At 33.9% G+C, this 26,764-nt stretch overlaps 1 protein-coding gene across 2 annotated transcripts in view; it reads left to right on the top strand.

The window, feature by feature from the left end:
- HTR2A (5-hydroxytryptamine receptor 2A) overlaps positions 1-24,440 on the top strand; it is a 54,015-nt gene extending 29,575 nt beyond the window's left edge. For both annotated transcript variants that reach the window (XM_051987318.1, XM_051987319.1), the window contains exon 4: positions 19,820-24,440. In XM_051987318.1, coding sequence (XP_051843278.1) covers positions 19,820-20,619 — 800 coding nt within the window. In that variant the 3' untranslated portion in view covers positions 20,620-24,440. The remainder of the gene's footprint in view (positions 1-19,819) is intronic.
- Positions 24,441-26,764: the final 2,324 nt, after the last annotated feature.

The raw sequence follows: 26,764 nt of genomic DNA, 5'->3' as shown, positions 1-26,764 counted from the left end.
CCAAAGCCCTGAAGCCATGACTTAATAGGACATTGTCAACAGAAGGTCTTGCTCACTTTGGGTTCACACAGGTTATATATAAATTCTTTCAAATTTTTAAACTCATATCCTTCCTTCTCACACCATTCAGAACTGGGGGCAGCTTCAATGGTATGTTTAGGCAAAGTCTTCTAATTTTTCAAGCATGAGCTTTATCTGGGCTACCCCCTGTCACCACTGGCTACATTAACCTCTTGGAAAATGGTTGCCTCTAAGCAATGAACAGAAAAGATTTCAAAAATTATCCCAAGATTACAAAGACTAAATTAACATAGATTGAATGATGGAAAAAAAAACAAAGAAATTTTATAGTAAAATGGAGAGATCTTTAAATCTAGCATCATCAGTATCTCATTGCTGTTTTGTAGATATTTTGAAAGTAAGATTGACTCTTCAACTGTCAATTTCTTGAGGCATAAAATATAAAATGCCATCTTACCTCTTTCATTGAAGAAAGAGGCTATCAAAACAAGAGCATTATGACTTTTTTGTTTCTTCTTCAAGATAAATCTATTCTGCAGAAAAAAATAAATAATATACATAAAGTGAAAGAATGGAGAAAGCATTACATCAAAAATAATTTGCTCCCCTGGAAAACTTAAGTTTCTATATTTATTCCAAAACAATTTCAGAAATTATTGAAAACTAGTAAGAATGTTAGTTATCATATATAAATCGAACTTTAAATGGTTGTTCATACTTATATGTCAATATAAATAGTGAAGACAATTTACTGTGTTTCCTTATCAAACAAAAGTCATATTATTGTAAATATAAGTGCAAAGGGAAGACTATGAATATCTAGACAAAACATAGAATCCTAGTATCTCATAGTTATAAATTTAGATGCCAATTCATACTTATTATTAATTCTGTCTACATTTTCACCAAGGAGAAATTCATGTCCTTGACCTAGAGCTCTCCGAGGGTTTCCTATTTCTTCCAGACAACCCATAACACTGTTGAGAAGTTCTCATTTTAATTTTTCCTCACTTTGAGCCAACATCTATATCATTTTAATTTTTGCTCATTGGTCCCAAAGGTTTACAGTATGAGAAAGTCAAAATTCCATATATGAAATGTTTTTCAGAATATTTTGAAAACAAGCATGAATACTTGGTTTTATTATGCCAGAAAGTAGTTTCTTTTTTGCCAAAATATTGAAAGATTTCATATTCTGCTAAATATAGAAAATTATAGGTCCCCAGAAGGAGTTAGGGGGCCCAGAGAATAGAGGGTTAGACTGGGAATCAAGAAGGTGTGAGTTCAAATCCTGTCTCAGACCTTTCTAACCCTGTGACCTTAGGCAAGTCATTTAATTTTATTTGCTTCAGTTTCTTCAAACTACAAAATGGGAGACAATGACAGCATCTAATAATAACAGGATTTATTTAATAATTAAAGATAACAATAATAAAGCTTGCATTTAGATAACATGCCATTCATGTAAAGTGTTTTTCAAGCCTTAAAGTATTATATTTATTATTATTATTATTATAATCAGCTATTGAAAAAAAATAAAACAATGGCATTCATTTTGGTGAGAAAATACTACAATCACTGACAGAAAAATAACATGCCAAATAATGTACTGTTCTTTCTAATACTAGGAGAGCAAAGGTGACTCTACCTGCTCCACAGAACAAGTCAAATCTTGTTTCCCTTTCTTCAACTAAAAGAGATTAGGGACAGAGAAACTAAACAAATGCCACTGAAAATATTAATTTAATATGCAAAGAAAATATTAAACACATCATACTTCAGGGAACAAAATAAAGTTAGAGGAAGTGGTATATTTGAATAAATGTTAGATCTATAATTAGAAAATCTGGGTTCAGATTCCTGTCCAATCACTTACTACCTGTTGTAATCCTGAGTAAACAATATCTCCTTTCCCTCTAGGATTCAATTCCTTATTGATAAAATGAGATTGTTCCTAGACTAGATCATCTCTAAGGTCCATTGCAGCTCTAAATCTCTTATCTTATAACAATAAATCTGTAGTGTTATTTTCAAATACAAAAAAAAAAATCATTTTGTTAAGCCTAAATGTGAAAAGGGTACTAATGATAAATGCCTGAATGTATAGGAAGCAGCTAAATGACTCAGTGGATAGAGCACTAAGGCTGAGATCAGGAAAACCTAAGTTAAAATCTAGCTTCAGATACTACTATATTTGTGAACCTGGACCATGTGATCACTTAACCACACCTGTCTCAGTTTCCTCATGTGTAAAATGAACTGGAAAAGGAAATGACAAATCACTCCAGTTTCTTTGCCATGAACTCTAAATGGAATCACAAAGAGTCAGAGATAGCTGTAATGACTGAACAACAACAATATTGATGTATTAACTAAAATCTACAATTATTAAGATTATTCAGTTCCTTCGAAATAGTGAAAAAGGAAAATTAATATCAATAGTTTACAATGTTTTCAGATTGTAAAATAAAGTAACAACAACAGCCATTATTTACATATCTCTTCATAGTTTGCAAAGCACTTTCTTTATGCTATCTCATTTTATCTTTACAACAACTCTGTGACATATGTGATATCATTATTTTATTTTATAGATGAGGAAATTAAAATTTAGAAAGGGTAAATTATGTTTTCAGGTGACATAACTAAGAAGTATCTAAAGTAGAATTTTAATTCAGGTCTTCTAAATACTATGATAAACACTCTATCCACGATGCCACCTTGATAACTTAGTTACTTCCATGAAAAGCCTGATCAAAAATATAAGATCCATTTTATACAACTGAAACTGGGGAAGATAAGCATAATCCAACTGAAATCAAAATAGACTATGTGTTATCAATCTATATGGACTTAATCAAGTTAATGAGGAGTTGCTGAAATTATACTAAGATATACTAGAATAGAGATATAACTAACCAATATATTTGATCAACAAGCTGGACATTTTATTATTTGAAAAGCCTATTGGCTTTATTAAGCATTTATCTCTTTGAGTAAAAATATCATGAAATCCTAGGCATAAGAAAATAAATACCTCACTATTGATTCATGCCTTCCATGGGCTCAACCATCCACAACACAGAAAAAAGAAGCGAAAATGGTCCTAATACAGCCAAGACAATATTCTCCAAGCTCATGACTGTTTAAATGTTCTAATTGCTTGTTTAAGAAAGCAAGAAAGCGTGAAATAATTTTTAAGATGCTCTTTTGTTTTTAATCGCTAAAAGAAAAGAAGTTATGAAGAATAAAGAGATAAATTTAGCTATCTGAAAAAATCTATGTGGAACAACTTATTCCCTGATAAAACTAGATAAATGCAGCATTATTGGGTGTACCTTTTGCAGAATATGTATATCAATTATGAAAAATAAGAAACATTTAATTAAAATCAATTATGTAAGCACAGAGATTGGTCCATATTACAGGCCTAGGAAAACAGAAGAATTATTTCCAAGAACTTCTCACTTGTCCAGGAAATTTCAATGAGCTCCATCCAATCATGCAGTTTTACAACCAAGTCTTTTGCTCCCGGTTCAATAGTTGCAACGTGAAATAGAACATGGAGGTAACTAATTTAGATTATTCATTTTTCCCCAAAAACAATTATTGACAAACATCAATTAATTGATACAAAGGGACTTTTTTGTCTTTATCTGAATAATTAATAAAGGTTTCCATTTTGTTTGGCTGGTGGACTCAATATCATTTTCATGAGGCCTGAGTTTTCATGACTATCTTTGGCAACTGAATCATTTTAATTTAATTAGGATCATTTTCCTTTATTTTTTTCCCTTATGTACTGATCTTGAGTCACTTACAAGCTTCCCTTCCTTTTCTTTCCACCTTTCCCTTCATTGAAGTTTCTCTTTTCTTAGTCAGCCATAATTTATTACGTTTTGAAACTTGAAAAAAAGACTAGAGTTACTCATTATTATCCTTTTTATAGGGTAAAAATTAAGGCAGTGAGTCCAAATTAAAGCTTTACTACCATAAAGTCAGAACAATATATTGACTCGTCCCCATTTAAGTTACTCTAACTCTTCTTGAAAGGTATTTGAAATCATCCTCAAGACTCTGGGTTGGCTCAAGGAACTAATGGCTTATACAGCTGACTTTACTAACTGATTGCTTGAGTACAATGCAGCCATAAGGAGCTCCAACGGCTCTCTGGTCCTTGGCTGATAAAAATGATAGACAACTTTAACAAGGGGACTTCCTTCAACTACATCAACTGAGGTCCTTCCTGTATATCCTTGTAGATGATTCTTCTACTCTAACTAATTTTCATTTTTGTTCATTGTTCAGTGACCTATGAGTGTCAGATATAAATCGGGGGACTGACCTGTGTCAATCAGAAACCAAAACCTATACTATTAGATGCTCTTAGAAGAAATAGCCTGGATTAATTTCAGGGGTTAATTATACTTCTTTTGGTTTAATGTAAGATAACAACAACAACTTGGGAAAATCTCTAAAGTTCTAGAGATTGGGACCGATTTGAACTTAAAAGACTCAGGATCCAAAGAACAAGGTACACTTTACAAGTTAATTATAAGCCTTCTCATTCCCACAAGGGCCTAGTCTGCTTCTTTGTTTTTTTCTCCTTCCTTCCTTCTTTCTTTCCTCTCTGTACCTAGTTGTTTTCTCCTCCTTGTTTTCTTTTTTTTTCTATGTTCCCCCCAGGCTTACTACTATAGAACAGCAAGTACTGATTAAAATTCAAAATCCGTATTTCCCTTTCCACTTAGTCTTCTAATTCTGCTTGCAACAATAACAACAAAAAAATAAAATCTAGTAAGACTCTTTTAAGGGATCAATTTTTCCCACTGCGATGATAAAAAGATACCTTTGCTAACATTTCATTTGTGGAATCTTGCCCATGTCCCAGTTATTTTTTCATCATGAAAGCTTTTCATGACTTTCTCCCAGTCATGAAATGTAAATGGAAGCAAATATATTCTACTCTGGCCTCAGGCTCTAGAAGTGTTAAAGCCATAAGCAAATGATAATAATAGTAACACATCAGACTTCATTATCTCAATAATGGAATTTGTCAGGGTCAGCCACGGATGGCCATTAATGAACACTTTGCTGATAAATAGGTCTCCAACTAGGTGGTAGCTTCCGTAATGTTCCTGCTTTAACAAATAAAATATATTCTGATTAAGGAGCTTCTGCTCAGCTAGAGAGCAATTAACTAGCTTCTGGTGGAAAGATCATTCAGGATCTCTTCACTTAAGGAAATATACTAAGCATTAACATAGATCACTTTTGACTTTTTCCATCAAATAAATATACTTTTCTACCTCTAAATAACCAATCTGAAGCCAGATTTCATTATCTAAAAATAATAACAATAAAAACACATGTAAATAGTACTTTGAAGTTTGCAAGACACATTTCTCACTATGACACCATCTGGTAGGTACTTCATTGATCATTATTCCCAACTTTCCCATTCCTAGGAAACAGATACTCAGAGAGTTTAATGGCTTATCTAGGATCATACTGTTTCTAAGTATTTGAGCCAAGATGACAAACTGAGGTCTTGTAACTTTAAGATTTCTTCCAGTTACCCCATGTTTCAAAGGACTTGTCTTCAGCCCTCTCTTTTCTTCCCCTCCCCCTTGCTTAAGACCAAGTCAAATGCTACCTCCTACAGGACCTTCCCTGAATTTCCTATTTACCTTCCCACATAGACTCAAGTATGTTGTTTGCACCTTTCTTCTGAATTTATGCATTTTATTGTATCATAATTACTATCCATGATCAGAAAGTAAAAACAGGATTGCAAAGTGTTGTTTTAAACTAAATCAAAAGACCATGATCCTATATTAATTTTCTTGAGGATACATGTGGCAAAGAGGAAGCAATATGGATAAGTGATGGATAAAATACTAGGCTAATAGTAAAGAAGATTTAAGTGCAAATCCTACTTCAAACGCTTACTAGCTGAGTGATTTTGGGCCAGTTACTACCCACAGAAATTATTTCACTGATCCTCAAAACACTCCTAGGAGATAGTGGCTATTATTATCCCTATTTTGCAAATAAGGAAACTGAGGCAAATAAAGTCAGGTAGCTAGGAAATGCTAGAAGCAGGATTCAAATTCAAATCTTCCTGACTCCAGGTTCCCCATTCTATCTACTTCATCACCTACTGGCTTTCTGCTTATCTGAAAAAGTACAAAGGAAAGATACTGTGTAAATTCAAAAACCATAAAGTGAAATTTGCTATTTTGTTTTTGTTGATTACTCTTGAGTCCAATACATTCAGTATTCTAGAGAGAAAGGCTTCTAAGGTAAAACCTAAAGTTTCATAAAATTGTATGTTCACAGACTTTAGAGTTAAAAGAGACCTGAGAGGTCATCCAATCTAATCTCTTCCTGGTGATTTTCCATTCAATTCAATTAACATTTATTAAGCACTTACTATTTGCCCCGCATAAAATAAGAAAAAGAAAGTACCTATCCTTAAGGATCTTATAATCTATTGAAAGAAAGGCAACACATAGAAACAAGATGAACTATCATACTCCCTAACTTTGGGTATAGTCCAAGACTGGATTTTATCTGATTGCGGTATCACTGTATATTGCATCCAGAGTAGTTCTCTGGAGATCTCAGTACCAGCCCAAATCTTTTATCTCAGAAGAGGAGTGAAGAGGTCGGATTCACATGGATGGTCAAACATGGAGTCTGTTTATTCTAAATTCTCTCAATCTTATATACCCTAATACCCTTACATAACTATAGCACACTGCACATGTGCTAACTGTAAACTGTCCATGTGGAACCACATAAACAACTTGTTATTGTGTGTAGATGACTCTTTGCCAACTGGGATCGCTCTGTTTCAACTACAACATAGGTTGTCACCACCCCCTGACTTCTCAGGCAGTCTGAGAGCCATCAGGGGAGATGGGGAGCTGAACCAGACATTGTCAGCAGGTTCCCTCTAGACTAAAGGGTATTAGACGTCACTCCAAGTTTTCCCACTATCTGTGGCCCTCTACAACTGTAATTATTTTGTAGCTCAGTTTCCAGATCTGTTACATATGGGAAATGGATTTAAAGTCAGAGGATTCAAATCCCAAACTTCTTCAACTTTATGAACATACCAACAACTACCTAATCTATTTCCTTCCTGACCCTACTACAGGTTTTTGTTTTGTTTTGTTGTTTTCTGAGACTCAATTGTGAGACCTACATACTGACTAATTATGAAAAGAATAAATGTATCCAGTTTGTGCTAGGGCTGGTAGCAATACCTGAAAAATGCATGGCTTCACTTGGACTTCAGGATACAAGTTTTCTCCTTTGGGAATTTTCTTTAGTTTATCTTGGCTTAGGATAACTGAGGTAATAGCTGTGAAAAAATGGATATTTTATCTTTCTTAGCCTAGATTCCTTCTCACATTAGAAGTTATTTAGCAAACAAGAATCCCATGGATAACAAAATGTTTATTAATGAAACAACCCTAACAAGAGAAAAATATGTAAAATATGTGCAAATAAAGAGATGCATTTAATAGCGACTACATAGGTATTGTAAGCTCCATGAAGGCAAGGAAAGCATTTTATGCAGTTTTGAATGCCTCATAGTCCTAGTATAATGCCTTGAAACCAGGCAATGCTGAAATAAATATTTGCTAGAGTAAATAATTGAATAGGATGGATGAAAATGGTAGTTAAGCTGTTGCCCAATATAAAACTGTTCCATTGCTCACATAAATGTTTAAAAGTGACCATATTATATGATATAATTTTTCATATTATGCAATTTTAATACTAACATTTGTGATTCAATTCTATTCCATTTGCACAAGGAAAGAAAATAGAAGCCCCCTTTTTCTTCCCTATATCCCAAAAAGCCTTATGCTATTAAAATGTTGAAAAATGCAATGGTGCTATGATTAACCAACTAAGATTATCACAATTGGGAGAAACCTATTCTCACTTAATATTTCCATTAGCATGCATTTCTTCCATGGAAGCACACTAACAATGAAGAAAAACCCAGCTAATTCATCAAAACATTGATTTGGTTGGAGTTGATTAAATATCTTCATTGCTATCCACAAATTTAGAAAAGTGGGCCAATACTTGGAAAATTCATTTAATTATTTATCAAAGAATACAAAAATCCTTCAAACTTTTTACAACTCCTAAAATCCTGCTACATTGAAAAGAACATCTTCATGGGAAAGACTGGCAGTCTTCAACTTTAGTGAATGGGTACACAGGAAGTCAAGTTTTCTGTCTAGAAATATTTTCCCATTTAATTCTTCTAGCCTCTATTCAGAAGATACTCATTAATCTCAGAAACGGCTCAACATCAATGTGACTGCAATAGGATGCAGATGGGCACAAATTTCAATGAAGAGTACCTCTTCCCCTTTGTATCCAGTATGGCCCTAGTAATATATTATTGCTAGCTCTAATCTACCTTTCTCTGTCAGAGAGTATATATAATAGCAATAAGGAGGATATGGGAACAACAACCTAGAAAAGAAAATCCAATGAAGTCTTATACTAGGACAGGTACAGAAATTTCCATAGTAATTATTGTAAGTAACAAAGACCAACATAGATAGGCTAGAGCACTCATCACTCTCTGGATGCAGAAAATGGAGCAGGATGACTGGAGAAAATCTAACAAATAGCCTCTACCAAAGGCATAAAAGGAAAGTGAAAAACTGTCATACTTTGGAATATGTGCATTTGTCTATCTGTGTGTGTGTGTGTGTGTGTGTGTGTGTGTGTGTTTTAATCAGCACATGGTTTCATTTCTAAATTCCAAATGCATTGCCAAGTTGGCAACAATTCAACATTATTCTCCCACTTTGTCCAACTGTTCTAAAGTAACTCCAAATCCCCAGGTTAATGTCTATTGATCAGAGTCTCTTATTTTTTTTAATAGAGAACATTTTTCTCCCCTTCTTCTGTACTATAGGCTCCATAGATTACATCAAAGAACTTGTAGATGTGGATGGAAGAAAAACATCTTTATTTTAAATTCCTCTAACTGAAATTTGGTATTTTCTTTGATTATTGAAAAATATTCTGATAAGGAATCCATAGGCTTCTCCAAACTGCCATAGAAATCTAAAGCATAAAAAGGGAGGAGGGAGAAAGGATTAAGAACCTCTATTCTATACTATCGGAGTAATAGGTAAAGTATAGCAGGTTAAATACATAACTAACTTTTAAAAATCATAATTAAAAGTAGAAAAATCAAAGGATGCATTTAAAAAGAAAGACAAAACCTCCTCAGTTCAAAAGAAAGCCAAGTTCAAGTGAGCAAACAATTCACAAGGATAGTCACCCTCCTGTCATGTTCATTCTCCTCTCTATGCCAGAAGTCAGACCAGTTGTGATTAATGGCTTTGGCATTGGTTAGATTTCAGCATCTCTTCGCCATGTATCTGCTTCTCCTTCCTATTTGCATAGATGCTCTTGTTTCCATGTCTCCTATACATAAACCCTTTTTCCAAAGGTGGAAGTGATAAACTTGGGAAGCAAGATGAAGTTGTTTTTCCATCAGCAGTTGATGCCTCCTCTTAGATCTTTCTAGCTCTCTTGTAAGCATGATTGCTAAGCTAGACCTATATCACAAAGAAAAAGAAAGTCTAAAAATGCATATACTCATTCATTTTAAGGCCTCTTCTTTAAAATTAATTTTTATGGAAACTACTAAAACTAAAACTAAAACTAAAATGGAAACATTTTCTATGGAAGCTACTAAAACAGGATTTCCCTTCTTTACCTCTCTCAAACTCCACATCCTTAGACTTCCTAATGTCAGAAAATGACTCTCTGTTTTGCCTAATGAGTTATTTTTCATAATAAATGTTCCTTTTTGGTTGTCTTCCTTGTCCCCAAAGGCCATTCTTCTTGTTTGCTCTCTAATAAACTTTAACTGTTGCTTTTTGAATAGATTGTATAGGGGGTAGAGTGCCTTAGGGGGCCAAATTTTAAGTCTATAGGTTACAGAAGATTAACCTATATCTTTCTTCAAGTGTACAGCTTGAATTGATTGTTCTCCTGTTCCCATTTCTATCTGCTCTCCTCACTAGGGTATTGTTAGACTCCACTTATCTTTCATACAATGCTCAGAGCTTCTCCAGAACAAACAATATATAAATTGAATGAATAAATGAATAAATTTTAAAATATTAAGAAGAAAAAGACGGAAAATAAATCAGTATTCTAACTAAATAACAGGGACAGGGAGCAAAGGAAAAAAAGATGTCATAAGAGGAGGAGGTTAAACTAAATTATCTAAAAAAACTCTTTTTCAAATATAATTCTTTAATGTTTTGAAGAGATTGATGCTCTACAGCTATATCTGCTACTAACTCCTGTTAAATTAGAGAAAACATTTTTCCTTTATGGACTTCTCTTTTCCTATCTGCAACACTAGAAGTTTCAACCAGATGGCCTCTGAGATCCTTTTCAAGTTCTTTGCAAAAAAAAAAAAAAAGAGGAGAAATATGTAAAAGATCTTTTTGGCAAATTCAGATTACTCTTCTTAAGTTAGAACTATTTCTTATCTTACAAGAAGTGTGATGAAAAGAGAGAGAGACTTGGCATCAGAAAACTTGGTTTTCAATCTCTGATGCCAATTACATAGCTTTAAGCCCACTTCCTAATCCATCCAAATTTTAAAAGCATTTATCAAACTCTTAATTAAATAAGGCACATTGTTAGGCCCTGAGAATATGAAAAAGAAGAAAAATGTGTTTTGAAATATGTCTGTTTTATCTTGAAATGGACAACTGAGTTTAATTAAACTATAGTTGTATATTGTTTTCCATGCAAATATTCTTAGGTTCTCCTCTTTAAGTCATTTTTTCTTTTCAAAAAGAAAAGGACAATGTGATAATTCCTGAATGGGGAGAAAGCAAGAGCCCTCTGACTCACAGGTAAATTGATGGGAATGGGAGAGAATGTGAAAAGATTTTGTAAGTTTATAAAGGAAATGAATAAAAAAGAATGAGGTGGAAATCTAGAATATACTGATTAAGAGAAGACTTTCACCTCACTAATCTTATTTAGTATAGTTTTAAGATATATAAAAAACATTTTCCCCATAACATTCCTGTGAGTTAAGTAGGATAGCTACTATTATCCCCATTTTACAATCAAGAAAACTGAGGCTCAAAGAAACTAAACAACATGTCCAAAGTCATGTAGCTAGTCATTAGCAAAGCCAGGGTTTGCAGTCAGAACTTGTCTATAAATCCAGCACTCTTTACCCTCTAATACATTGTCTCCCCCTAGAAATTGAATAAAATTATTAGTACTCAAAACAAAAGGGAAATGCTAGCCATGGTGTGTATGGACCAGGAAACAATCTGATACCAACCAATCTAATAGAAGGAGGCTGAATCAGGAATTTAGGTGGACATGAGTAATAAAATATTGACTTCAGTCAGGAAAATGGGCCTAGTGCCCAGATAATAAAAAGGATCTTGGTTCTCCAAAGATCTAGAAAAAAAGATTCAGCTATCTACAGATAGAAATAGGGAATAGAGGGAACTTGAATGAAAAGAGAATTTCTTTCCTATTTCCCCATCCCTAAATAAAAATAAGAATATGATTTATACAATAAGGAAACTATGATACATTAAGGATATTACCTGTACTGAGGCTTCTTAAACTGTGGGTCATATCCTTATATGGAGTCACATAACTGAATGTGGGAATCATGAAATTGTGATTTATCATCAGTAAATGTTTGATTTGTATACCTATTTTATATGCTTATGTACCGTGAGTCATGTAAAAATTTCTCAACAGAAAAGGGCTCGCAAATGGAAAAAGTTTAAGAAATCCTGACCTATCCAAGGCAATACAAATGCATAGCAATGAGATGGATAGTCACTTTAGGTGAGCAGAGCAAGGAGAATCAGTGTGGTTGATCTCAAATTTCTTCAAAATTTCCAAACTTTTATTTGCTCGAATCTCTGAAGAGACCAACTTCCTTTCCAAGAGCAATTCTAAGAGTTGATATCCCTATCCTATGTCCTCCAGGACCTGTTATCTCCTGGCTCTTTCCCTACTACCTACAAGGTCATTCAGGACTTTCTTGTCCTTAAATAAATCTTCATTTTGCATTGCCCTTCAAATTCTCATCTTATGTTTTTTTTTTTTTTTATACAGACTTCTAGAAAGTCACTTATACTTATTGTTTCCATTTCCTAACCTTACAATGACTTTTCAATCCCTTATGATCAGGGATCACTCTACTGAAATTACTTTTTTTTAGACCATTTATTTTGATTTGCTAAATCCAATAGCATTTTCTCAGTACTCTTGGTTATATTTGAAGCTTTTTATACTTCTGACTGTCTTTCTCTTTGGCTCCATTAACACAATTCTTTTTTAATCTGACTGGACTAACCAGGACATACTCTAAAAGTAGCAAATAAAAACAGATTCATGCAAGCAATATATTGATTTAGAAAACTGCAAATTAACATTATGTTACATTGTATTTTTATTTATTTTATTGAATATTTACCAATTACATTTTAATCTGTTCCTACATACTCTAGAGTTTGGCTGCCACTTAGGGTCCGTAATTAATACCTCAATTCTAGCTCTGTCATAGACTCTGTGGTGGTTTGTCCCCATCACTTCACTCCAAAGGGGGAGGTACATAGCATCCAAGGTTCTTGAGTTTTGATGTATGGATTACCTAGTCATATGTCATGATATTTCCCAATGCTGTTAATTATTCAAATTGGGTTCTGTGTGCTTCCTTGAATCTCTCAAACTCATTATATAAAACTTTAATCAGAATACCAAGGTCAGCATCTAAGGTTAGGGAGGAATAGCCTCTATCTGACAGAAATGCTCAACTACGAACTTCTCAGGAAAGTTTTGCACATTTTTGTCTGAAATATCTAGCTTTGACAAGACTATATATATATATATATATATATATATATATATATATATATATATATATATATATATATATATATATCAAGGTTGATTAGCATCTTTCATTTTTGTTATTATTGCTATTTCAGTAACATCGACTCTCTGTAACCTCATTTTGGTTTTCTATTTCCTTCTTCATTCAGCTCATTTTACAGATTTAAGTTGCTTAATTCTGAGGCAAACCTGATTAAGTAACTTACCCAAGGTTACACAGCTAGTAAGTGTCTGAGACTATACTTGAACGCAGGAAGATGAATATCCCTTTCTTCAGACCTGGCACTCTTCCCACCAAATAATCTGGCTGCCATATCACTTTCCATGCCTTAGCAAATGACCTTTCACAGGGTGCCCAAATTCATTGCCTGGTGGAAAGCCACCATCAACTGTTAGACTGGTCCTCTGCCAATAGAAACACAGTTCATCTCTGGTTCTAAACAATTCCAAGTTTTTCCAGCTTCATAGAATTGATCAGTTTTTTTCACTTTATGGGCTTCACATTCAAGGATATATGTGTCAAAGATTTGAGTCTTCTTGACTTGAAATCAAAGACTACTTATCAACTGCACTACCTAGCAATCTACTGCTTACTGTGTACTATCAAGTAGTACAATTCTTTTTACACTAGGGCAAGGAGTAAGAGGATGGGGAGGGGGCATCAAGGAAGAAAATAGAGGCTAAAGATTCATCCAGAAAAATCTAAGGATGAAAATCACCCTAAGCCTTCCCACCCAAAATAAAAATAAAGTTCAAAATAAAACAGCCATCAACCTGTAACAATTTTATATGAAATCAAACTAAATGAAACTAAAAATTACAATTGTGCATAATGTTTTCACATCTGAAAAAGAAGATCTGTGCTAAAGGATAAATAACAACCAAGATTCTTCTGACTCCAGATGTCAGCATTTCAATTGCATCTCATTTGTTTAAAAGAGAAAACACAAATATGCATTCATTTGTTCTGCTCTCATCCTCCTTTGATGTCTCATGGATCATGGATGACTTGGCCATGATCCTGAATTTTGAAAGGTTCTGCCAATGGAGTTCAGTCTCCAGAGGGTCAGCGCTAGACCTCCACTGGGTTCATTACCAAAAGTTATCTACCAGGAAATGATTTTTTCTGGCCATGGCAGCTCATAAAACAGTCTATTAAAGGACAGCTCAGTTGTAAACTGTTCCAGTGAAAGATAAAACCATAGATCTTTTGCAACATTTAAGTTCTGTATACATGCACTTAGTGGCCATGGGTGAAAGGCCTGTACTCTGAATAATGTTTTTCACTGTTGTTGTTCAATCATTTTTAATCTCTCTATGTGACCTCCTGTAGGATTTTCTTGGCAGAAATACTGGGGTAGCTTGTCATTTCCTTTGTCAACTCATTTTACAGATGTGGAAAATGAGGCAAACAGATTTAAGTTGCTTAATTTAATTTAAGTTGCTTAACTAAATTGCTTGGAATCACATAGATAGTAAGTATCTGAAATCAGATTTGAACTCAGGAAGACTAAGTCTACCTGACTCTAGGCCTAATACTCTCTCCACTGCACCTATGGAGCTGCACTGTTTTTCACTAGTTTAGAAAAATATATTAATTAAAATAGAACACCACATAGTTCAGCTACTGTCCTCATTAAATCCACAAACTTAAAGTGTAGAAAGATTCCATATCTCTGAAAATTACTAATATTGAACAAAAAACTTGAACAATTTCTGTTTCAGTGATGGCCAGGGGTATCAGTGCATTCACTCTAATTTGCATGACCTTGATCTTTGAACAATTTATTTTACCCACAAGATCCATCTTTAACACTGAAATAGTTTCCTTATTTGAGCAATAGTAATGGGATACATTGTATCAGGGAATGATAATATTAGCTTGCATAATTCTCTTCTCTGGTATCATGTAATATACACACCTAGGAAAGTGACCTACCCTAAGAAACACTCAATGATTCATCTCCTCAAGTAAAGATGATTATTAGAGTACATACATCCTTTTTTTTTTGTTCTGGCCATTGGGATTAAGTGACTTGCCCAGGGTCACATAGCTAGAAAGTGTTAAGTGTCCAAGGCCAAATTTGGACTCAGGTCCTCCTGACTTCAGGACTGGTATTCTATCCACTGCACCACCTAGCCGCCCCTAGAGTACATACATCCTAACAGTTATAGTAAGAAATCATTATCTGTCCTCTTCTCATAATCTTTCCTCCCTATAGAGGAAAGGGTACATTCCCAATCACAAACTACGCTCCATTTTTCAATTTTCAGAGAGCAACTACTCTGAATCTTAACTGAATCTCAGAGATGCTCTAATCTCAGTATTCTTAACCTAGAATCTATAAACTTTTTTTTCAATATTATGATAACTAAATTTTAATAGAATTGGTTTTCTTACTTGTATTCCTATGCATTTTATTTTATGCATTTAGAAACATGATTCAGGGAATAGGTCCTTAAGCTGGACCTGTTCTGACATAGCATATGTAGATAACACATAATTATAGAGCTTTTCCCTGCTTCCAGCTTCTAACTTCAGATCAAATTCTCCCTATGATGCTCTCTTCTTCATGCAAAGAATGTGCTCAGTCATGTTCTTTTAGTTGAAAGTACCAAGATTTTCCACAGTTCTTTCAGAGCAGTAGCCCTCAACCAAGGACCACCTTAGGGAAAATAGAAGCGGCCCATTTGTTCTCAGTACTTTGGCTAAAAGAGACTTTTCATCTCCAGCAGGAAATTTCTTTTGTGTTCTGCCTGGCATCTGAGTTGGGGTTAGGGAGTGAGAGGAAGAGTCTCAGAGCCAAAGCTAAGTCTAGGAGAGAAGGTTTTTATTTGATATTCCCTTCTCCTCCAGGTACACTCCTGATTTTATATGTACGTGTATGCGTGTGTGTGTTCAAATGTTATGTATGTATATAAATATGCATATCTACTCATAAATATAGCTGGCTTTGCATGTACTGCTTGCATGTACCTGTAAATGTATGTGGCTGAGTGGGTGAGTATGTGTGTGTGCTTAGAAATATACATAATATTATACAGTTCATCTGACCCCCACTTCCAGAATCATTGAATATCAGATTTGGATGGGACCTTTAAGGCCTTCTAGTCCAGCCTATTTTGGGCCTAAAAAAGAATTTCTCTTCAGCTATGTCATGTTTACATTTGACTGAAGACCTTAAGAGAAAAGCATACTTTTTGAGGTAACTTGTTCTACTCTCAGATAGTTCTAAGTGTTAGTAAGTTTTTCTTTATATTGAACTCAAATCTGTCTCTCTGCAGCTTTAATATATTACTCTGTGGTCGGTCTTCTTGGTATAAAGAGGACAAGGAATAAAATAAAATAAAATAAATAAAAATAAAGAGGACAAGGTTTGTCCTTCTTCTATATGACAGGCCTTCAAGTACTTGAAGAGAACTATCTTGCCCCCACCCATCCAAGTCTTCTCCTTTTGAAGCTAAACATCCCTTACTCCTTCAACCAATTCTCCTGAGGCTTTCTACCATTCTAAACACCCATTTCTGAATGTGCTTCAGCTTTTCAATATCTTTTTAAAATATGGTACCCAGAATTGGAAAAAATATTTATTTACTATTCTTAAAAATAATAGTTATAACTGAAGCGAAATTTGAAAGAAAAAAATTGAAATTGCTGAATTAAAGAGAGTAGATAAATTTATAGTTATCAAGAAAGAAGCTAATCATTCTGCTACTTCTAAACTAAAATATATATAGTTAAAATCATTTAACTTTTTTAGCTTAAGAATACACCTCAAAACCAAGGAGGCATTGCTGCTGATATTGATAAACAGCCAATTTATCTCTCTGGCCTTCCTTGCCAGCTGGTACAAAGCCAAAGCAAATTAGAGCAAGGGAAGGTGAATTAAGAGCTCCAGGCTGAATAATTCTGAGGGGCTGGTGGATGAGATCCATTCATTATGGTACCATAGACTCAGTATTATAGATTAAAATACTGTATATCTCCCTTTTATTGTATGACTGTGTTCAAATCACAGAAGGAAGCACTGCATTCTTATTAATCTTATCCTAATTCTTTACAAAGAGCACTCCATAGAAAAGTAGAGTAGAAAAAGGGAAGAGGTATCCAAAAGGACAAGATTTGATGTAGGGTCCCAGCTTTTCAATCTCCTAGTCACCTTATTAAACTGTATGGGCAAAGTAGGTAGACTTACTAGACTACAATAAATACACCAGATGTATTAGGCAAGGTTTAATTGGTTCTGGTTCTAATTGTCAACATTCTCCTTGACATCCCCAAAACACTTGAAGAATCTTTCTCAAAAGAAAAAAAATGTTAAACCTTGTCAACTAAGACTGAGAAATTAATAGCATATGTCAATAGCTATATAATAGCATATGTCAATAGCATATGATAGAGATATCAATTAACCATTTCATTGAGTTAAGCATTGTAGTACATGTCTGTAATACTAGCTACTAGAAAGACTAAAATTAGTGGAATTCTTAAGAGTAGGAGTTCGAAGCTATAGTGAGCCAAGTCAATTGAGTATACTAAGTTCAAAATGAATGTTATGATATCTTAGGAGCAGTTGTATGCCAGGTTGCCTAAGGAGGGAAAAAGCAGCCCAAATCAAAGTTTCTGTACCAATCAGAGTAAGAACCAGTCTGTGAGTAGCGTGAATTCTTCCATCCTGGACTATTAAGTCCAAATAGGAAGAGTGAGTTATTAAAATGGTAATATTAATCATTTAACTGAAGTCAAATTTCCCTGCTTGCTCAGTTGGCCAATGAGTTTGAATTTTTTGTTTGTTTTTGGAAGGGAAATCCTGTGTCTTCTATGTGTGTATATATATATATATATATATATATATATATATATATATTTTTATTCCTATGTGTATAGACTTTCTTTCCTCTTCATCTCTGTTTTGTTACTCCTCCCCCACTGTGAAAAAATTAAGAAAAAAAGAGAGAAATTCAGAAAGAAAGAAAGAAATTCAGAAAGAAAAAAGAAAGAAAGAAAGAAAGAAAGAAAGAAAGAAAGAAAGAAGAAAGAAAGAAAAAGAAAGAAAGAAAGAAAGAAGAAAGAAAGAAAGAAAGAAAGAAAGAAAGAAAGAAAGAAAGAAAGAAAGAAAGAAAGAAAGAAAGAGAATGTCAGCTAATTCAGAGAAGAAACTGTTTTGTTTTGGCCTTGCATCCTCAGAATCTAGGACAATTCCAGGTACAAAGTAAGCATTTAAGTGATTGTTGATTGATTGATTGATTGATGACTTTTTCCCATGCAACCACCAAAATTCAATTCTGGTTTATCCATACAACATTTCTATTGTGCAATTTCTAAAAGGAATTAGACAGAAAGTAAGGCAAGTCCAGAGAGCATAATGGCACAGTAATCCTTATATGATATTCTTCAGCTCTATCACATTACTCTGATTAGACTTGATTTAAGTAACACAGCTAACAGATGTTTCCTTGAAGCGTGGTTGCAAGAAATGGCCTTGTCATTTTCTAATATACTAGAAGAGGGAAGGCAGAGGCAAGATGGCATAGTAAAGCAAGAACTAATACAGTAGAAGAGATGGGAAAAGGAAGATGCTCAGAAGGAAGCATAGGTAATGTCCTAGTCACACAAAAATCAAGTTTGATAGAGCAGAAAAAAATAGGTGTAATATTTTATTCACTTTTCCTTTTCTTCTATTACCTCAATTCTTCCTTCAATTAAAAGGAGCAAGCTGTCATCAGCTTACGTTGGTCTGACCAATATGCCCAAGAAAGGCACAGGAATCACTTGTCCACTGATACCACAAGAAATATGCTATGCTGCCGGGATCATCATTCAGCCAACAAACCAAATGGCACCTATAATGCCCCCTTAGAAAATACTCAATAAATCACCCAAGACTTAGAAAGCCAATATTGAATTCCCATCTGGGTCTAGCTGAACACAGAAGTGTATATCAATTAGGAAAGTGACTTAGTTAAGAAATGATTTTTACTTTTTTTCTGTTATTAGTTTTCTATTTGGTAGCTAAGTGACTTTTAACTTGAAATCCATTTTAATCACAAAAGATGGATTAATAATAGCTAGCATTTACACATAGATCAATAACTACAGAGATATAACTGACAACTATGTGCTGCAGTGGTTAGAGAACCAGGCCTGGAGTCAGGAAGATTTATCTTCCTGAGTTCAAAAGTGGCCTCAGATATTTACTAGCTGTGTGATCCTGGGCAAATCACTTAAACTTGTTTGCCTCAGTTTTCCTCATCTGTAAAATGAGCTGGAGAAGCAAATGGCAAGCCATCCCAGTATCTTTGCCAAAAAAAACGCAAAAGGAGTAACACAGAGTCAGATGGATTGAACAACAACAACATAACTTTAAAGTTTACATATAATATCTCATTTGATCCTCACAATAGCCTTGTGAAATATGTTATCATCCATATCATCCAAAAATGATCACCATTTTACAAGTATGATAACTGAGAGAGGTTAAATTACTTGTCCAAGGTCACACAATCAATAAATGTCTGAAGCAGGATGTGAAATCAGGTCTTTCTGACTTCAAGTCCAATTTTCTCTCTCCACTATGTCATGTAATTACATCATTAAATCTATGTAAAATTCAACTCAGTACCACTGCATTTCTTTAACATTGTTATTATATAGATACATGTAAAACAAATTTTTCATTTCCAAAAACGCTCTCTGAATTGAATGTTTTAACGAAATGATTACTTTAAAAATCCCATTATGATACAGTCCACCTGTGAACAATGAACATTAACTACATTTGCTGCAATTTTTTTCACATTTATGACATTATCCTTAGTAACCTTCTTTCTTCTGATCAATTTCAAGGTATATCAATGCCAGTTCCAGTCATCGGCCTACAAGATGATTCCAAAGTGTTTAAAGAAGAAAGCTGCTTACTGGCTGATGAGAACTTTGTCCTGATTGGCTCCTTTGTGTCCTTTTTCATCCCCTTAGCCATTATGGTGATCACCTACTTTTTAACAATAAAGACACTTCAGAAAGAAGCTACTTTATGTGTGAATGATGTTGGCCCAAAGAACAAATTGTCATCTTTCAGCTTCCTCCCTCAAAGCTCCCTGTCTTCAGAAAAGCTCTTCCAGCGTTCCTTGCACAAGGAACCCGTGTCTTATGGAAGGAGGACTATGCAGTCTATCAGCAATGAACAAAAGGCTTCCAAAGTCCTGGGTATTGTTTTCTTCCTGTTTGTTGTAATGTGGTGTCCTTTTTTCATCACCAATGTGATGGCAGTCATCTGCAAGAAGTCATGCGATGAAAATATCATTGGGATTCTGCTGAATGTATTTGTTTGGATTGGTTACCTCTCTTCTGCTGTCAATCCATTAGTGTATACACTGTTCAATAAAACTTACCGGTCTGCTTTTTCACGTTATATTCAGTGTCAGTACAAGGAGAACAAGAAACCTCTTCAATTGATTTTAGTGAACACCATACCCGCATTAGCTTATAATTCTAGGCAAGCCCAAATGCCACAGAAAGATGATGAAAAGAAAGACTCTGAGGTGACAGATAAAGACTACACTGGAATTGATATTGGGATACATAATTTAGATAATTCACCCAAGGATAGTGTCATCCCAGTGAATGAAAAGGTTAGTTCTGTGTGATCACATTAGACAATGAGTGGCAACCTTGGAGTACACACAATGAGAAAGTGTTCACCTAACTGAAAAATAGGGAAAGACTTGGAAAAATTAGGCCAGTCTAACAGATCTATAGATATCATCAACATATTCCTCATGTCATTCTATTAATGAAAAGCAGAGTTAAATACCAGAAAATTGCATCTTTTTAAAAAAAATAAAAGAATTCATAAAGAATTTCAGCTATTTTAAGCATAGCCTTTACTAAACTTATTTTTTAATATCTTAAAAAATATATTTCTTAAAGGCAAATACCATTTATGGTATAATTTTAATGATGGCCACAAATAAATCAATTTTGATATTTTTTCTTTTGAAAATAAAAACTATGCCACTGTGTCATTTATTGACAGCATAGGATTGAATTAATTCCTTTCTGGTATAATTATTAATAGAAAGAAATTTGAAAATAATAAATATTTTTAGAACCTTTGGAATAAAGGATAATGTTAATTAATCTGTCAACATATAAACTTTGAAAAAACCACCCAGGTACTTGTCTTATAATAATTGTATTAATGAAATAATTACATAGAAAATTTGGTAATATTGTATTAATATTATTTATTTAGATACCATTCTAAAGTATGTGTCCTCTGCTATTTACCATATGCTGCATTTCAAGTTAATTTTCCTCAGAAGTTGTAAAATGCCATTAAGTTAAAACTATTTCCAGTTTCTTTTTGGAAAAAAAAATCTATGCTTTATTCTGAATTTCTCTTGTCTCCTCATGCCAGATTTTGGACATATTGAAAAGACTGAGTCATACTACCAAACAGATTTATAGAAATTGTTTGTGGAAAAATTTCCTTTAAAATATCCTTTGATTTTTTTTTCTGTGATGCCATGTCTTCATGACAACAACAATAACAAAGTTTTGGAAATGAATCAGAGCAGATGATTCTTGAAAGCAACATTTGAGGTCATGTCTAAGATCATGCTAGTTGGATGTGTTCAGTCATTACAACTATCTATAATTGCTACTAATCAGTAGAAATTACCTTATTCATGTTAGTCATTAAAACAACAGAAGAAGAATTAAAGAAAATTGAAGTCACCTTTAGTTCAGTCACAGACATTTACAAAAAAGTAACATGGGAATAAATTTTTTCTCCTTTCAGTTTTCTTTTCCCACTACCATCCATCTGCTCAAAAAACGTTGCTACTGGTACATTGAGAGGAATCCTATAAACCAAAATCTACTGATTAGTTATTAAGGCATTAGGTTTACACTCTGCCTTATTTTTAATTAGGTGGCTACTAACTCTGAGTAAAAAACCAAAGCGAGAAAAAAGAAAATCTTTGGCCAAACAACTGAGTAACATTTGAAAACAATTGTTTTATATAAGAAGCATCATGGTGTAATTGATAGAATTCTGGATTTGGAGACAGAGAAGTGGGTTCGGTCCTGGCTTTTCTGTTTACCATTGATGCAACTATGAGTAAATAGGTCATCTAAACTCCTTAGGTCTTAGCTTTCCCATTTGCAAAATGAGCAGTCCAGCTATTGTATTCAACAAGCATTTATCAAGCATTTGGAGTTACAGCAATACTTTAATTTTAACATTTGCCCTCAAAGAAATGGCATTGTACTGAAGAGGTGTCAACTAAAATTTCTCCCAATTCCAGGTCTGCAATATATATAGTCTACATTGCTAAAAATGTGAAGTACGATTTTATTTTAAGTTTGTTCATTCTTTCTAGGAGGAAAAAAAAGGCCAATTTTCATATTAGTGATACTAGAATATATACATATATAAAACAGCAGGTGATCTGCTATTTCGTTCAAGAATTTTCTGTTTTTAATTTTTTAAGTCATTTAAACATAGGATATTCACAACTTGATCATGATCCTTTCAATTATTACACTGTTAAACAGCACATTGGCTGCTACTGAAACAGAGATTAATAGTGATAACCAACAGGGAAGTTCCATATTAACAATTCTGTTGAGATATAAAGAATTACTCACCCTCCCCATCCTAACTCCAGGCTTTCAGAATAGATTATTCAAATGAATTATGGGGAAGGAAGGGGAGAGAATTCCTGGGGGGTTTGTTATTCTGTAATTTACAGTTGCTTTAAGGATAAATTCAATAGTTATCTCCTACCAAATGTATTGCTGACTGAAGCAATGGTAGAGTAATTCAAATGCTAGAATATATAGTATACAGCTGATATCAAGCCTGTGTTTGAACTGAATTATTCTTTAATGATTTAATGTAGATGTATCAGATAAAGTTCAAATGCTATCAAACTTCTTGTTTAATGTATTTTGCCTTAGTTTGTGATGTTGCACATCTTTTTATGTATATGAGAAAAATTGGAATTCCTATCCCCATATAGCCTATCTTGAATTGAATGTACATAATTATTGCCTGACAACTACTTGATAACTATATAGATATTATCAATGTTCATCAGTGTGTTTCTCACTTTCTCCACAAATTATACACCTTTTATTATGTATATACAGATGAAGATGGCTACGTATATATGTATATACACAGATATGTTCAAACAGTTGATCCAGTATTTATATATTTTTATGGAGGAAGAGAGAGAAACTAATGAAAACACATTGTATTTATATACATATATATAGACATTTATGGGCATGTTGATATTTTGTATATTTCAATGTGAAACTGTATATAAGATTTTTAATATATTCCTTGACTGTCATGATAGATTAAGGTGATATAGTGCCAGCAGCTTCTTTATAAACTGGAAGTTTGTCTTAAATAATTTGGAAACTCAATGTTAATTTAATTGTAATGGAAATGAAACAATATAGCTGTGTATATGTATGTATGTTTAAAAACATACATACATATATGTATGTAAATATATACATATATATGTCAATTCCTCAGACATCTGTGATTCCACAGTTCTGGGTGCTCTCTCCACTAACACAGATGTACAGCAACCTCCTCATACCTTGATAAATGTGTCTTCGTCAGTTGCTGTGACATTCACCATCTGGTGATCAGCTTGTTAGGCTGGACCCTGGAGAAGAGACACTTGGTCTTTTGCTGGTCCTGAACTTAATGCTTTTTCATCTTGCAAGATCTAACAGAAATTTCCCTCCCCTGGAGTAGCCACTGAGAACCATAGTGGCTTTAATCTACACCATAATAAGGCATTGAGAAAGCACTACTGTGAAGGAGGTTGTATATAAACAGAGGTATTTGGTTTATTAATCTCAGATAAACCAAAACATTAGGGCACTTTATAATTTTAGTCTAAGGATTTTCTGACTACTTTTATCTTTTCCAGTGAATTCTTCTTTTCCATAAGAATGTGGACTCTTTGGACTACTGACAGAGCTTGAAAGACTGACTTTGAAGGATTCACTCAAGCAATAGTATTATTCATAGGATTGAGAGTTATTTGTTTGTTTGTTTGTTTTTTCATTTAGTAAAACTCGTATGGTAAATCCTTCTAACATGATGTAAAAGGATAAATGCCATCACCATCTCAACGAAAAGTTCTCAGGAGCAGAACACACATATTTCATCTGCTTGATCACAGTGCCATCTCATGGCCATTTTAAAAAGTGCTACTCTAGCCAACCAAGTTACTTACTGTGCTGCTTTTAGCAAATGGTGCTGTTGCCGTTTTGTGCGTCACTGGAAAGTATTCATAAAGCATTGAATTATTCTGTATGATATGATATGCAACAAGTACAGTGCAAATTATTTTGTGTATGAAGTGTTATTAAAGCAAATTTAGGATTTCAAGGAATGACTGTAAATAAAACATACTTGAAAGTGAACAAATGGCAGTGCGATGTTCTATTGATGTGTTAGTACTCCGGGGATTGCAGAAGGGACATAGGATCATGAAGATGCGTTCTGCCTGGTTTTCCCTATGTCATTTTGAGGAATCAGAGTGAAGCAGAATGCGTACCAGATTTGAAGCCAGAAGACCTGGATTCAAATTCTGCTTCAGTCACTCTGGAATTTTGGTCAATATACCTCACCTTTTTACACTTTGCTTTCTTTATTCATATGAGAACTTCTGCTAAATTTCTCCCAACTCCTAAGCTTATGATTCTAATATCTTAATTTTATTTTTTTAATTGCACAAACATTTATTAATTGTGTTATATAAAATGAATCTTAAAAATCAACATTATTATTGATTATTATCAAGATTTCTCTGGACTTCATTTTCTTTTTTTATAAAATGAGCAGGTAACATTATATGTTCTTAATTCCCTTCAGCTATAAATTTGTATGAGTCCATGACTGCTAGGAAGGTCCTGCCACATATTTGATGAAGTAAGGCATAGCTTCATCTACAAAAGTAACAGGAGGCACTCAAAGAATTTCTACATTTCCCCCCAAATTCTTCAAAACTAAAATCTAAAGCAATTTTACTTTCACATTTACATGGAAAGCCTGTGTCAGTATTAGACTACTTGATCTTTGCCAACAGTTGATTGACCTGGGAAGAAGTTCTCCTGCAGAGGATCACCAGGATCTATGATTTGTTCTGACATAGAACATTGTTCTGACATAGAACAGGCAACAATGCCTGGATAAAGGCATAGGTGGCATACTTATTGCAAATAACACAGCAGTGAGTGATTGCTAACACAACCAATATTGGAAAATATCTTTACAGGAGAAAATATGCTAAAGAATTTAGTAAGACGAAATTTAGTAGGAATAAATGTAAATCCAACTTCCCAAGTACAAGATAGGGGAAGACACTGAAAATCTAAAGGAAGTAGCTTAGAATAGTAAAGAGATGTAATGCTATATGAAGAATTAGTTGAAGGAACTTAGGATCCCGAAGAACAGAAATCTTAGAGAAGTATAATAGTGCATACTTCCCAACCCAATGATTCTAATTCTACAGTTTGCCAATGTAACAAACCCTATTCCCCACCTCCAGGTGTCTACCTTACTGCCAAATGTCTTTTCCCTTATTCTTAAATTTATATATCTAGCCCTTGTCTGTACAGTACTGCACCACCAATTATTTGTTGGACATATTGAACTAGTTGTCTAGTAAACATTTCATACTCAACATATACAGCATAACTAATTTTCTTTCCTTTTGTTCCCCCTTTCCTAACTTCTCTATTAATATGAAAGGATTATCATATCACATGGGCTTACAACTTTGGTTCAGTTCACAAATTCAGTCCATTGCAAAATACTTTTACAACATATCTTGTATACATCCTCTTCTTTCCAATCACACAACTACTTAATTTAGGTTCTTAACATTTTTTGTTTGGACTATTGTAATAGTCTTTCAGCTGGTGTCCCCTTCTACAATCCAAATCCCATTATCTATCAAAGTCATTTTCATAAAGTACTGAACTGACCCTGTTGCCCCACCCACCCAAACACCTGAGTGGCTCCCTATGCCTTTCAAGATCAAATATAAAATCCTCTGTTTAAATTTGATATTTAAATTCCTTATAGTCTTAATAGACTTTCATTTTATCTCTTCTTCATATAATTTATAGTCCAATGAACCTGGAATTCCTGCTATTCCTTGCACACAATCCCCAATCTCCTGACTACAAGCTTTTTTACTGGATGTCCTTCATGACTGTAATGCTTTCCTCTACCCCTTTGTCTCTTCTTTCAGGACTCAGATCAGAGTCTTCCCTCTTCCCCCAGATATTCCTTTTCTTCTAAAATTTCTTCCCATCTAATTTGTATACATCTATTTAAAAATCCAGATAAGTGCATATGATGCTCCTCATTAGAAGCCTCTTTGAGGGAAGACACTGTTTCTTTGTATACCCAGCACATAGACCAGTGATTTACACATGATAGATTTTTAATAAGTGTTTTTTGATTGAGTGAACAAAGTATTTACAAGAACCAACTCTCAGGAAAAGAATTATAGCTGTTCTGCCTAGTCCTTTATGGAAGAACTAGTAGCAGTCAGAAAAAAAGTTTCAAGTAAGGATACGAATTTGAGCTTTCTCTTTATAAAAAAGTTATTTGCTTTACATTAAAGTTATCCAAAATTGGAGTTAGGTGCTCCAAGAAATAACTTCACAGGTAATCTTCAAGCAAAGGTTGGAACACTATTTGTTGCTTTTATTGTGGAGAAAATTATTATTCAGGTAGAG

This window comes from Antechinus flavipes, chromosome 3 (genome assembly GCF_016432865.1).
Source record: "Antechinus flavipes isolate AdamAnt ecotype Samford, QLD, Australia chromosome 3, AdamAnt_v2, whole genome shotgun sequence".
NCBI lineage: Eukaryota > Metazoa > Chordata > Mammalia > Dasyuromorphia > Dasyuridae > Antechinus > Antechinus flavipes.
The sequence above is the reverse complement of the archived record's forward strand: the minus strand, read 5'-3'. Positions and strand labels throughout refer to the sequence as shown.